General features: G+C 39.7%; 1 protein-coding gene across 1 annotated transcript; it reads left to right on the top strand.

The window, feature by feature from the left end:
• The first annotated feature begins 1,108 nt into the window (after positions 1-1,108).
• Positions 1,109-13,066, top strand: LOC113047245 (sarcoplasmic/endoplasmic reticulum calcium ATPase 1-like). Its single transcript, XM_026208590.1, has 24 exons — positions 1,109-1,253; positions 1,447-1,569; positions 2,177-2,194; positions 2,415-2,497; positions 3,803-3,907; positions 4,704-4,842; positions 6,419-6,499; positions 6,604-6,689; positions 6,779-7,076; positions 7,218-7,384; positions 7,511-7,599; positions 7,686-7,788; positions 8,496-8,627; positions 8,904-9,029; positions 9,112-9,330; positions 9,408-9,519; positions 9,975-10,198; positions 10,317-10,537; positions 10,622-10,824; positions 10,945-11,030; positions 11,146-11,279; positions 11,371-11,488; positions 11,809-11,926; positions 12,853-13,066. The coding sequence occupies exons 1-24, from the start codon at positions 1,124-1,126 to the stop codon at positions 12,888-12,890; spliced, it is 3,153 nt and encodes a 1,050-aa protein (XP_026064375.1). The 5' UTR covers positions 1,109-1,123; the 3' UTR covers positions 12,891-13,066.
• Positions 13,067-13,143: the final 77 nt, after the last annotated feature.

Raw genomic sequence — 13,143 nt, 5'->3', positions numbered from 1 at the left:
GCAAAACCCTACTTCATCCATTGTTTTACTTTACCTATATCCATTACAGTAATTAACTGTAAGCATCGAGTTGCATTCAATATTAAGCACGCTTAAAAAATTTATGATAAAGAAATAATGGCCATTAAATGGGCTAAAATCATACAGTGCTTTCTTCCTGTCCTTTATATGGTTCGACGAAAATGATTTAACCAGTCATCTATCACCATCTATTCTTTTAAACCATCTTTCAACAAGACAAACGATCTACAAACTTAGAAAGATACTCAGAATCTAATGATGTCTTAGTTTCTACCTTAACAGTCCTCCTTTGTTCACCTCTTTCTTTTCCTCTTTACACACTCTTGCTAATCCCTCAGTTAATCCCTCCTCAGCCTCTTTTACAACACATTGCCATGTCTAAAGAATTGTTTTAGGCTCACTAGCTTTTCCATAGCTGTTCATCCTGGGTGCTAATCCTCTCTGACAATGGAGATCTGACAATCTTCATATATTTTCAACAGTGTTGGGGAAAGTTATTTTTAAAAGTAATGCATTACAATATTGTGTAACTCCATAAAAAGTAACTAATTGAATTACTTCATAACTTTTTATGGAAAGTAATGCATTAATGCATTATCTGATTCTGATTCTGATTAAATTACTTTTGCGTAATTTTTTGTCACCTAGGCTGAGCATGCTTATAACCAAAGATTTATTTTTTTTATCTGTAAAAGGCTCATGCTACTTGTGATGCATTACACCCAACACTGATTTTCAAACATACCTTCACATTACAGTTCTTACTGCATAGACAGACATTTTAATCCTTTACCACATAATAACAAGGCCCTGTAAATTTTTAATCCCCACAAAAAGCCAAGCCCATGGTCATCCCTTACTGTATATCAACATCCAAAAACCATTTGAGCAATCACTCAACAGACCACAATTTCAACCCTTATTTTAAGGCTGCTCACCCCTGCTGCAGTTGTCACCCAAATGCTCCAATCACACCCCTCCATCTCTTCCCAAGGCCATGCCCCTTTCTCACCATATTTGTCTGATCTCAGCCAATAGGGGGCCTCTACTGGGTGTGACCTGGGAGATGGTTTGTCTGGTGTCTTTATAAAACTCTACAGAGATGGGTGAAAGTTTGCACTTTCTGTCAGCCCTGCAATCCAGAGGGAGGATAAGGAGAGAGAAAGAGAGAGGGGAGAAAGAATCAAGGGGCCATCCGTTTTGTCCCTATCCCACACTTTTAAAAAGTGTTGGTGCGTACTCTCTTTTGCTCAGATTTATTGTTTGTTTGCTTGTTTAATTTAAATAACTAGGGGATTCATTCGTTTCTCAGTGACCTGTGAAAAAAACCTTAAAACTGGATTGTCTGCATCGGAGTAGGAATCCAAGACATCTACATCTCGTGTTTTTTTTTTGTTTGTTTTTTGAAGTCTCCCCTTTGAGCAGACAGGATGGAGAACGCACACACCAAGGATACAGCAGAATGCCTGGCCTACTTTGACGTGAGCGAGACCACAGGCCTCACTCCAGATCAGGTCAAGAAAAGCCAAGCCAAGTACGGATTCAACGGTGAGGAAAGCATGGTCAAATGATGGAGGCATCTCAACAAATTTAATGTATGTTTGATTACAATAAAAAAAAAAAAAATAGAAAAAAACTTTGGGGACGAATTAACAGAACAGGTCATTTTGAAGGGAGGTAGCAAGAATTCCCAACTTTGTAATAAGAACATGCTTAGTTGTGATTAGTTGAGAATAGACAGACAAAGTGGAGGAAAATGTTTGAGTTCTAGTGTCTCAAGACTTAAAAAAAAAAAATCCAATTCAAATGCATTAAAATTTTGATAATACACCATACATCTCCAGAAGTATTTTCAAGAACTTGAACAGATGCACTTATCCATGCAGTATAATAACATACATTTGCAAGATTAAGAATAGGGAAAAAAAAGAATAAACACAACTGAAACAGGGGCCATTTTAAGCCTACATGGACTTCAGTAGAAGGTCAAACAGAAGGACAAATGGTCAGTCAGAATGGAGATTTGTACTGTCATTTAATATGCTATGTTATGGTGTTTGTTGATGGGAAAGATATTAATGGCTAATTCTAATGGTTCTGTTTCTACCCACCTCTGCCATTAAACTGTCTACTGGACTAAACTGACCAATCACAGAGCTCCCCGCTGAAGAAGGTAAGTTCTCAGTTTACTGTTATCATAGATTTATAAGACAAAGACCTAGATTCAGAATTGACATCATGTCTGTTTTTTTTATGCAGATCAGTTGCTTTAAAACATGCAATTTGATTTATGCACTTCTCCTTTCAATCAAACAAAGACCATGCTTGGTGTGCTCACCATTTGGTCATATTGACTTTCTGATTCAACTATATAAAAAACCTTTCTCTCTCAGGTAAGAGCATCTGGGAGCTGGTGGTTGAGCAGTTTGAAGATCTTTTGGTCAGGATCCTGCTGTTGGCTGCCTGCATCTCTTTTGTAAGTAAATAGAAACCACATAACATTTGATTTACAGACACTGAGCTGTAACATTTTAATGAACAGACTGGGTTTCATTTAGAGGTGCAGACAATGATTAATAATGTGAATGTGAAGGACAGGGACACATTCCCATCCGTTCCTGTCAATCAAGCCAAATGGTAACCCTTCAGCCTAGAGTATATAATGGGTAGACAGTAATCCAGCTGTTTATATGTGCCGGGTATTATGGGACTCTTATAGTTACATGAAACAACACTGCTAGCATGAGGTGCTAGGCATCTTTAGTTAGTCCCAGATATATACATGCCCTCACTTTTGAAATCGGAGTACTTGCCGCTCTGATAATGAATGAGTGACGGCATATAAAACTGCCGTTCTTTCTTTCTTCCAAATCTGTTTTGGAATAAATGAAGCAGAAGGCATTAGTTCTGCTGTTTTGTTCAGGCCTTCGTCGAGCCTTATCACAGCTGCCATTATGGCCTTAGAAGGCCAAGATAGAAGCTTTGAGGAGAAGCAAGGACAGAGAAAGAATAGACAGAGAAAAAGAAAAGAGAGCGAGAGTGAGTGAGTGATTAAGACAGAGAGAGAAAGAGAAGAGAGTGTTATTTTAAGGTGGTCTTAAGCCAGTACAAGAAACTGAATCCACCAACAAAGGTCAGTGATGGAAGGAATGAAAGACAGATTGGTGGAGAGACTGTAAAGGTGAAGGAGAGAAAGACAGACAGCAGGTGTCCTCCTGCCATAAAACAAGCAATGTGTGTGCACACGTGAGAATTACTGGATCAACTGTACACCACACTCCACAATAACTTCATGTACAGATGAGGTGTGTGTGTGGGGGGGGGGGCACTTACTTGCGCAAAACTTTCAGAGGGTACACGCACACACATTGGTTATGGGTGGTTTACAGGGACTCTACATATGCATATTATTTTTATACTGTGTAAACTGTATTTTCTATCGCCCTACACCAATACTACACCTAAACCTGCCCCTTGCAGGACACTGAGCATTTTTAGATTTTCAAGTCTAGATTTTAGTATATTTTTAAGCCTTTTAAATTACAGGGACACAGGAAGTGTCCTCATAAACCATAAACCACCTTTATATTGTAATACCCATGTCATTATACAAATGTGTCCTCATAAACCACCCAAACTGGTGCACAATTTTACATACATCTACGGTCTCTTTAATAAGACTCTCTAATAAGATAGATTCATTCAATTTGTTTTTTTTATACCTCCCATATGGATCTTGGATGTGTCTCTCAAAATCTCTCTGGCTCTCTCTGTTCATCAGGTACTGGCTTGGTTTGAGGAAGGTGAGGAAACAGTCACTGCCTTCGTCGAGCCATTTGTCATCCTTCTCATCCTTATTGCTAATGCTGTCGTTGGAGTATGGCAGGTGAATCTGCACATCTATTTTAAAACAGTGGCCCCAAAAAGAATCTGGATACTAGAGGCAACCTCCAAAATAAAATAATAAATAAATTATATGACAAAATGTTAAACTTAGAGCCAATTATTGTTAAATTAAAAAGAGAAATGTAAAATTTTAAATACATTCTTAAGTAAAATAAAAATTAAAGAAAACACTTTTCAGACAAAACATGTTTTTAAGGTTTTAAAATCGTAATACAGTAGATATTTTGTTAAAAATGAAGACAAAAATGTTCTGGTAATGTGATGAACTACACTTACAGTTACACTGTATGTATATTGAGAGAAGCAGACCTCATAAATCCACTACTGGTAAAATACGCTTGCCCAGTTGGTTCAAATTTTTTTGGGAAAATGACTAAATTGAAGATATCACTAAGAAAAGCTCCAGCATATTTTTTTGCAGACACCAATTGTAGTTATCTTGCATTTATCTAATACAATAAAAATAATAATAGAAACATTTCAAGAGTAACGTAAAACTACAAAACTATTTTTGGGACCACTATAGAAATAAACAGTGAATGCAAGCATTAGAACCCAGAGTGGTGTAAATGACATCAGAGGTTAAAGGTTAGACACAGCAGTATTCACAAAGATCCAGTAGGAAAAAATATTAGAGGCTGATCAGGTTTCATCAAAGGCCCATACAACTGGCACAATAGTCATTTGGAAAGTATGCACACCCTTGGTAGAAGAGAGTCGTCAAGGTGTAAAATATAAAGGGGAGCAGGAACTGATCAAGGACTTTGTTTTCACAGGAGCGCAATGCGGAGAGCGCCATCGAGGCTCTGAAGGAGTATGAGCCAGAGATGGGCAAAGTCTACCGCGCTGACAGAAAGAGCGTACAGATGATCAAAGCCAGAGAGATTGTTCCTGGAGACATTGTGGAAGTGTCAGGTATACTAGTGGAGCAGAGCATCATTAACACAAAACAATCTCATAATTCTCTAACACGCAAGAAGAGTGCAATGGTTTGAAAATGGAAATGCAGAGTAAGCAACACCCTCAAGCCAACAGTTACACAGTGGTGTCAAGGTACGAGGCACATGTGCAGAGGGGACAGGACTATATAAGACTAATGCCCTTGAGAAAGTGTGAGCGTCCTTTTAAGGCAGTTATTGGGGGGGGGGGGGGGACATTGTGTGACAGTGGAAGGAAGAATATAGAGTAATGGGATCAGAAAAGGCCAAAAAAACTGGCGAGAGCATGGGCAAAGAAAAGGCCGGTATATAAATACATCCCAGCACCTGTTCCTCTACTTGCGTTCTTTCAATCCCTTGCCCCTTCTCTTTCCCTCTTCCACCTGTTCCTTCCTCATCACTCATTTTTTGTCTCTAGGCCACTTGTTTACACCGTGTTGAAGGTCAGCTGGTCCTTTTCATTCTTCTCTTTTATGCATTTGCCCCTTGAACAGGTCCCCCTTTTGAGTCTCTAATCTTTCACCAATAGATCAGCAAACATTATTGACAGCGGCATTATCTTTAGACTAGACTAATCTGGTGAGCCATTTTCCCCCAGAGAAGCTTCAACATAACTGCTTGGATGTTTTTTTTTATAGTTCTGAAGACCCTGGTTGGCTGGTTCATGTTGGTTTAAGTAGGGACGAGGCTAAACTCGTAGTAATGGACAGCCTTGGAATTGAAGAATATAATAATAATAATAATAATAATAATAATAATAATAATAATATACAACAGAGAAGCTTTAAATATAAAGTTTAAGACAATTTTGGAATAAAATAATTTTTTTTACAATAGGTATTAAGTTTCAATGGTATTTTCTTCTTCGCTTATCTCCGTATAAAGTAGTGTTTATCAGAGCAGCGCTGGTTTGTTGACATCTATAACCAAGGAAATGCTGTATTGCTGCTGTTCCATAAGCGCCACCTGCTGTCAGAGAGTGAATTTGCATGTCATTCAGCCCCAGTGATGTTTTTGTTTCATGCAGATATGTTTTATGAAACATAATTTTACAGATAAAGTCAGACTGTTCTGTTTTCACTTTAAATCTTGAAATTATTTAGTTAAAAAAAAAAAACTTCTCATGCAAAGTGTGTAGCATCTTTGTGTAGATTGTGATTAAAATGCAGTAGTTGCCTCTAATTTCCAATGGCTACAGATATTTTTGTTTAAGGCCAGTTTGCTTGTTAAAGAGCAAATAATAATAAATGTTTTTTTAAAAATTTACATTTGCTTGTAAAAAAAGAAAAGGAGGTGGGGGTCACAAAACATCATGATCCGTGCATCACTAAATAAATACTGAATAAAAGGCCTCAAATTAGGAGGACAAATTATTTCTGGTCTGAAATAAAGGCGGAGGTCAGGGATCTTATGGTTAATTAAGGTTGGTAACCACTGCCCTAACCCCAAGCGTCACTGTATTTCTGTATACTTCTTACTATGAGTACTATGAGATTTGAGTATGAATTGTTCTTCACATGTGTGTTCTTAATTCTCAACTTTTTCCTGTATAGTTGGTGACAAAGTCCCTGCTGATATCAGAATCACCGGCATCCGCTCTACAACTCTGCGTGTTGATCAGTCTATCCTCACTGGTTAGTCTCCGATTTACAATATCTGTCCAGTTACCTCTCAATATTCACAAAACATTGCATATATCTTTATCCTTCTCTCACCTTTGTTCTCACTTTATCCTCAGGTGAGTCCGTCAGTGTGATTAAACACACAGAGTCTGTCCCTGACCTCAGGGCTGTCAACCAGGACAAGAAGAACATGCTTTTCTCTGTGAGTTTCCCTTTCTTCAGCTTTTTGCTGTACCTCTCTTCTTTCTCCAGCACTAGCACCTACACGTTCTCTCCCACCCATTTTCCCAGGGCACTAACATCGCTGCTGGCAGGGCTGTCGGAGTTGTGGTTGCCACCGGCGTCTCCACTGAGATCGGTAAAATCCGTGACCAGATGGCTGCCACTGAGCAGGAGAAGACCCCTTTGCAGCAGAAGTTGGATGAGTTCAGTGAGCAGCTCTCCAAAGTCATCTCCCTCATCTGTGTGGCTGTCTGGCTCATCAACATTGGCCACTTCAATGACCCTGTTCACGGTGGCTCCTGGATCCGCGGTGCAGTCTACTACTTCAAGATCGCTGTTGCTCTCGCTGTAGCTGCCATCCCCGAAGGTGAGAATATAGGAGTCATGATACAAATCAGGGTACAGCAGGGAAAATCAGGAGTAAAATTCATACAAGATTCAGGATTCAACTTTTCAATGCAGACTTTGTAAATGGAGTAATCCAACACATCGGTTTCTTTCCAAATAGGTCTGCCTGCTGTCATCACCACATGCTTGGCTTTGGGAACCCGCCGTATGGCTAAGAAGAACGCCATCGTCCGTTCTCTTCCCTCTGTAGAGACTTTGGGCTGCACATCTGTCATTTGTTCAGACAAGACCGGCACCCTCACCACCAACCAGATGTGTGTTACAAAGGTTTGTAAGAGACATTGTCTTGCTTCAAGCAATCTCAAGCAAGCACCAATATACCAATCCTCTCGCTACAACCACAAAACCTTTATGTTTTGCACACCGTTTAAGCTTTGTTCTCTTGGTATTTAGATGTTCATCATTGAGAAGGTGGATGGTGATTCTGTGACTCTTGACCAGTATGACATTTCTGGATCCAAGTACACACCAGAGGGAGAAGTGTAAGTCATTTCATATTTATTAAGTGACTCGCATGCAAACAGATACACACAGAAAGGCTCACCATTCTCCTTACTTTAACGTACAGAACTAAGGGTGGACTTCCTGTCAAGTGTGGCCAGCATGACGGCCTTGTGGAGCTGGCAACCATCTGTTCCTTGTGCAATGACTCATCTCTGGACTACAATGAGGTAAACAAACAATATATTCATTCTTCCATTTGTGAAGCCACAACTGAGCTTAAAGGGATAATTTACCCAAAAATGAAAATGATGTCATTAATGATTCACCCTCAAGCCTCACACGCTTCAGTTTATGTAGTAAACAAACCCTTACGTCTCAACCATTCATTCATTCACACAGAGACGTGCAGAAGATGCAGCGTCTCCAAATTTTCAACCAACTTTTGCAGCTTAACATTTACAGATACTGGTCCATATGGAGGTTTGATTTGATTAATTTATGCTAACTTTGACTAATTCCATACTGTCCATATTAAAATGCAAGTTTCATTTTCATGACTGGATTTTGAGATTCCGTCCACGTTTTCTGCTTCGCTGAAATAAAAGTGCTTTATGCGTCAAGATGCAAGTTGAGGGGGTACTCCGTACCACCGGTACTTAAAGAAACCTGGTACTGTCACATTTTCATTTTTTTTTGTACCGACTTGGTACCGAAGTACCGGGTCTTTTGACAACACTAAAGGCCAGTATACCGTACACACACTTTCAATGGAGGGACAGAAAGCTCTCGGACTAAATCTAAAATATCCTAAACTGTGTTCCGAAGATGAACGGAGGTCTTACGGGTTTGGAATGACATGAGGGTGAGTCATTAATGACATCATTTTCATTTTTGGATGAACTAACCCTTTAACGCTCACTCTCTTGTTTTAAAGTCTAAAGGAATCTATGAGAAAGTGGGTGAAGCTACAGAGACTGCCTTGTGCTGCCTGGTTGAAAAGATGAACGTGTTCGGCACTGATGTCCGTGGTCTGTCCAAGGTGGAGAGAGCCAACACATGCTGTTCTGTAAGTACTTCAACCTCTTCAGGGCTCTCTATGCTCATGTTGGTCAGCTGTATTGTGTCCTTTGGAATTGATTGCAATTCTAAGTTTAAATCTTTAGCCCTAATTTATGATTCAAATATCAAAAGGATATCTATGATAGTGGTGTTTCTACACACTTAGTTCATTGTCGGATATGTTGTAATAGTTAACGGTCAAATTCATGTTCCAAGATTGAATTTTAATTTAATTCCAATTCAAACGTAATATCAATGTAGTTTTCTTCTCTTGGTTACCTAGGTGATCAAGCAGCTTATGAAGAAGGAATTTACTCTTGAGTTCTCCCGTGACAGGAAGTCCATGTCTGTCTATTGCTCCCCTACAAAGGCCTCCAAGGCCTCTGTTGGAAACAAGATGTTTGTCAAGGTAAGACCAATCCTAAAATAGTAACCTATTAAAATTGATTGCCGTAAGGAGAATCTAAATCACAAAATCGTTATTGTCTCAGGGTGCACCTGAGGGTGTTATTGACAGATGTGCCTATGTGCGTGTTGGAACCTCCCGTGTGCCCCTGACTGCTCCAGTTAAGGATAAGATCATGGCTGTGATCAAGGAATGGGGAACTGGCCGTGATACCCTGCGCTGCCTGGCACTGGCAACCTGTGACAACCCTCTGAGAAAGGAGGAAATGAACTTGGAGGACGCCACCAAGTTTGCACAATATGAGGTATTTGTGTGAAAGAGAAACAAGGACATCATTGGTATTTCAACTAACATGATAACTGAATTTTGCTTTCCTCACAGACTGATCTCACCTTCGTAGGTTGTGTTGGTATGCTGGATCCTCCTCGTAAAGAAGTTATTGGATCCATCGAGCTGTGCAGGGCTGCTGGTATCCGTGTGATCATGATCACAGGTGAATCATGTTCAATCCTTAAATCAGTGCCCATATTTGTTGAAACAGCACCAAAACTGTCCCATAGAGTGCCAAGTAAATAACAGTGTCAAGGTCCAGAAAAGTATGAAAGACATTGTCAGTGGTTCAACTGTAACTTTATGAAGCGGCGAGAATACTTTTGGCTTGTCTTTCATATTTTTCTGGACTTTTACATGGTTATTTACTTGGCAGTCTATGGGACAGTCACAAGCCTCCCAGTTTTCATCCAAAATTTCTTAAACGGTGTTCAAAAGATGAACTAAGCTTTTATATGGTTTGGAACGACATGGGGGTAAGTGATTAATTACAAAATTTTCTTTTTTTGGGTGGAGATTCCCTTTAAGAATACTCTTATAATGTATTATAAATATGGACTTAAATATATTGCAATAATATATTGCAATAAACCTGAAAAAATAATATCTCCTTCCCAGGTGATAACAAAGGTACCGCTGTGGCTATCTGCCGCCGTATTGGCATCTTCGGTGATGATGAGGATGTGACAGGCCGTGCTTTCACTGGCCGTGAGTTTGATGACCTGCCACTGGCCCAGCAGAGAGAGGCAGTGCGTAAGGCCTGCTGTTACGCTCGTGTTGAGCCCTCCCACAAGAGCAAGATCGTTGAGTTCCTTCAGGGTTTTGATGAGATCACTGCCATGGTAAGGGAGCGAATGTCACAAAAGCATAAATAGTATCTTGGTCACTTGATCAGAAATATATTTAACATGCTTGCGGTTTTTTTTTTTTAATTCCATACCTCCTCTACACACTCCTCAGACTGGTGATGGTGTGAATGATGCTCCTGCCCTGAAGAAGGCAGAGATTGGCATTGCCATGGGCTCTGGCACTGCTGTTGCCAAGTCAGCCTCGGAGATGGTCCTGGCCGACGACAACTTCTCCAGCATCGTGTCTGCCGTTGAGGAGGGCAGAGCCATTTACAACAACATGAAGCAGTTCATCCGCTACCTCATCTCCTCCAACGTCGGAGAGGTTGTGTGGTGAGTGACAATCTCTCTCTCATACGTTTACCCTCTGGAATAGGTTTGACTCTTAACCTGATTTATTTTCTCCATCTTCTTCAGTATCTTCCTGACTGCTGCTCTTGGTCTTCCTGAGGCTCTGATCCCAGTTCAGCTTCTGTGGGTGAACCTGGTGACTGACGGTCTTCCTGCCACCGCTCTCGGATTCAACCCCCCGGATTTGGACATCATGAGCAAGGCTCCCCGCTCCCCCAAAGAGCCCCTCATCTCTGGCTGGCTCTTCTTCAGATACCTGGCCATTGGAGGTGTGCTTCATTTCATTTTTCTGCTTCATCCCTGATCCATTCTAGGTTCACAATGTATTCAGTGATACTGAGCCTTCCCTGATTATCTCAATTAAGGATTCTGTTCAATCTCTCGCTCAGGTTATGTTGGTGCCGCAACTGTCGCTGCTGCTGGCTGGTGGTTCATTTACTGCGAAGATGGCCCCATGGTCTCCTTTTACCAGCTGGTGAGAATCTAGCATTATCTAGCGGAGAATTAAACAATCGATAAATATGAAAGACAGTAAAAATGTGTACATTTCAGAATAAAATAATAATGCTATACCTATTCTCTGTCCTCAGTCCCACTTCATGCAGTGCACTACGGAGAACGAGGAGTTTGCTGGCATTGAATGTGAGGTGTTCGAGGCTGCTCCTCCCATGACAATGTCTCTGTCTGTCCTGGTCACCATTGAGATGTGCAACGCTCTGAACAGGTCAGTACTTAACAAATCCAAACATCATAAAGCAGCTGATCATAAATGTTTTTATGCTGATTGTAACATACAATGATGCATGGTTTCGCAGCTTATCTGAGAATCAGTCTCTGGTGCGTATGCCTCCATGGAGCAATTTGTGGCTGGTGGCAGCCATGAGTCTCTCCATGTCTCTGCACTTCATGATCATCTATGTGGACCCTCTGCCTGTAAGTACTGTCTGTGTCCATCCAGCATGCTGAATTTGGTTCATGTGTTTAGCAATATCACTATGCTGGCAAAGGGGCCGCCACTAGGGGGCGATGTAAGACGTGTGCCCAGGTGCCTTATGAAACCATATTCAAGTCCAGCCAAGAGACATTTCTATCATGTCCAAGTCACGTCCCCAACACTGATTAAATTGCAAATCCATTATAAAATAAAGCGGCGATATTCTTATTCTTTAATTAATTCATCACATCATTGTTTCAATCCAGCTGGTTTTTGTTATCTGCGGTTATTTGCTAATCTCCGTCTTGCCCTCGAACAGTTGATCTTCAAGCTAACCCATCTCAGCGTGGCCCAGTGGATCGTTGTACTGAAGCTTTCCTTCCCAGTCATCCTCATTGACGAGCTGCTCAAGTTTGTTGCCCGCAACTACTTGGAGCGTAAGTAACCATTTAAAGCAAATGGTAAATCTTGACAAATTTCGATAAAAAAAAAAAAAAAAAAAATATATATATATATATATATATATATATTTTTTTGCAAATGATTAATCAATTATGAAAAAATTTAAAAATATATCCTGGACGTTGATATTTAAAATAAATTCTAAGCATATTTAAAGTAACATACAAATACAGAACTAAATACTGGTTAAAATGACTTAAACAACTTACTGTATTGTATGTCTTGAAGACCTGACTAACTGTTTAACAAGCAAATAAAAATTTCCTATCATGACTTATTCATTTCCCTTTTAAATTTGTATTCTCCTTTACTTATCTCTTGTCCTGTTTTTGAACCCTCCTCTCTGCGCTCCATTTCTTCTGGTGGTGTAAATACTCCTCTTTTTTACCCTTTTCCTGCTCACTCAATCCCCTGGTCAACCCTTCTTTATTTTATCCCAGCCTAATCCTGTTCCCTTCCATGTTCCTGTAACAAAGCAAGGTATCCCACAATCCTCTCTGTCCATGCCTGCCTGCATCCCTGTGTCTGTTTGTGTATGGACAAACTACATTCTTTGGTTTGTTGATTGACATCAACACTTGCTGATTGCTCCTCAGAGAGTACAGTAATGCTCCATATAGCAACAGATGCCACTGTATAATCTTAATACCATTATCAGCAGAGAAAATGCAGTCTTAATGCTACATTCATACTCACACATATGCTTTGGTATGATTAATTCAGACAGATTCTGTTCATTAAAAACAATTAGGTTAAAGAACATTTCCATATTTAAAGATCAATTTTAAGACTATACATTTAGGATTATGTGATTAAAAGCAATGTGTGCCAATATTATTTAAACATTTTTGTGGACCATCTTTAAGCCATCCTGTACCACATAATTTATTTTCTCGAACAGTGAAAGATGACAATCTAGTGTCCAAAAGGTGGGACTGAAAAACGAAGAAACGAGCAAAACAGCAGAAAAATTAAGTTCGTCAGGAGTGGAAAAGAAAGCCACTGTGAACCAGTGAAAGTCAACCATGAAATGTAAAACCTTATAGAAAGGAAAAAAAATATTTAAGTAAAATGTGTTATGTATATGTATTAAGACTATATATATATATATATATATATATATATATATATATATATATATATATATAGTTGTGAACAGTATGTTCTAATGAAAATGCTATTCTTAAAATAA

The sequence above is a fragment of the Carassius auratus genome, chromosome 3 (genome assembly GCF_003368295.1).
Source record: "Carassius auratus strain Wakin chromosome 3, ASM336829v1, whole genome shotgun sequence".
Classification (NCBI taxonomy): Eukaryota; Metazoa; Chordata; class Actinopteri; order Cypriniformes; family Cyprinidae; genus Carassius; species Carassius auratus.
The sequence above is the reverse complement of the archived record's forward strand: the minus strand, read 5'-3'. Positions and strand labels throughout refer to the sequence as shown.

Bases quoted from the DNA above. Each gene is read 5' to 3' on its own strand.
- LOC113047245 (XM_026208590.1), top strand. From the start codon at position 1,124: ATGGGTGAAAGTTTGCACTTTCTGTCAGCCCTGCAATCCAGAGGGAGG. The intron at 7,789-8,495 runs GTAAACAAACAA...CTTGTTTTAAAG, and splicing joins CATCTCTGGACTACAATGAG to TCTAAAGGAATCTATGAGAA. The intron at 11,280-11,370 runs GTCAGTACTTAA...ATGGTTTCGCAG, and splicing joins ATGTGCAACGCTCTGAACAG to CTTATCTGAGAATCAGTCTC.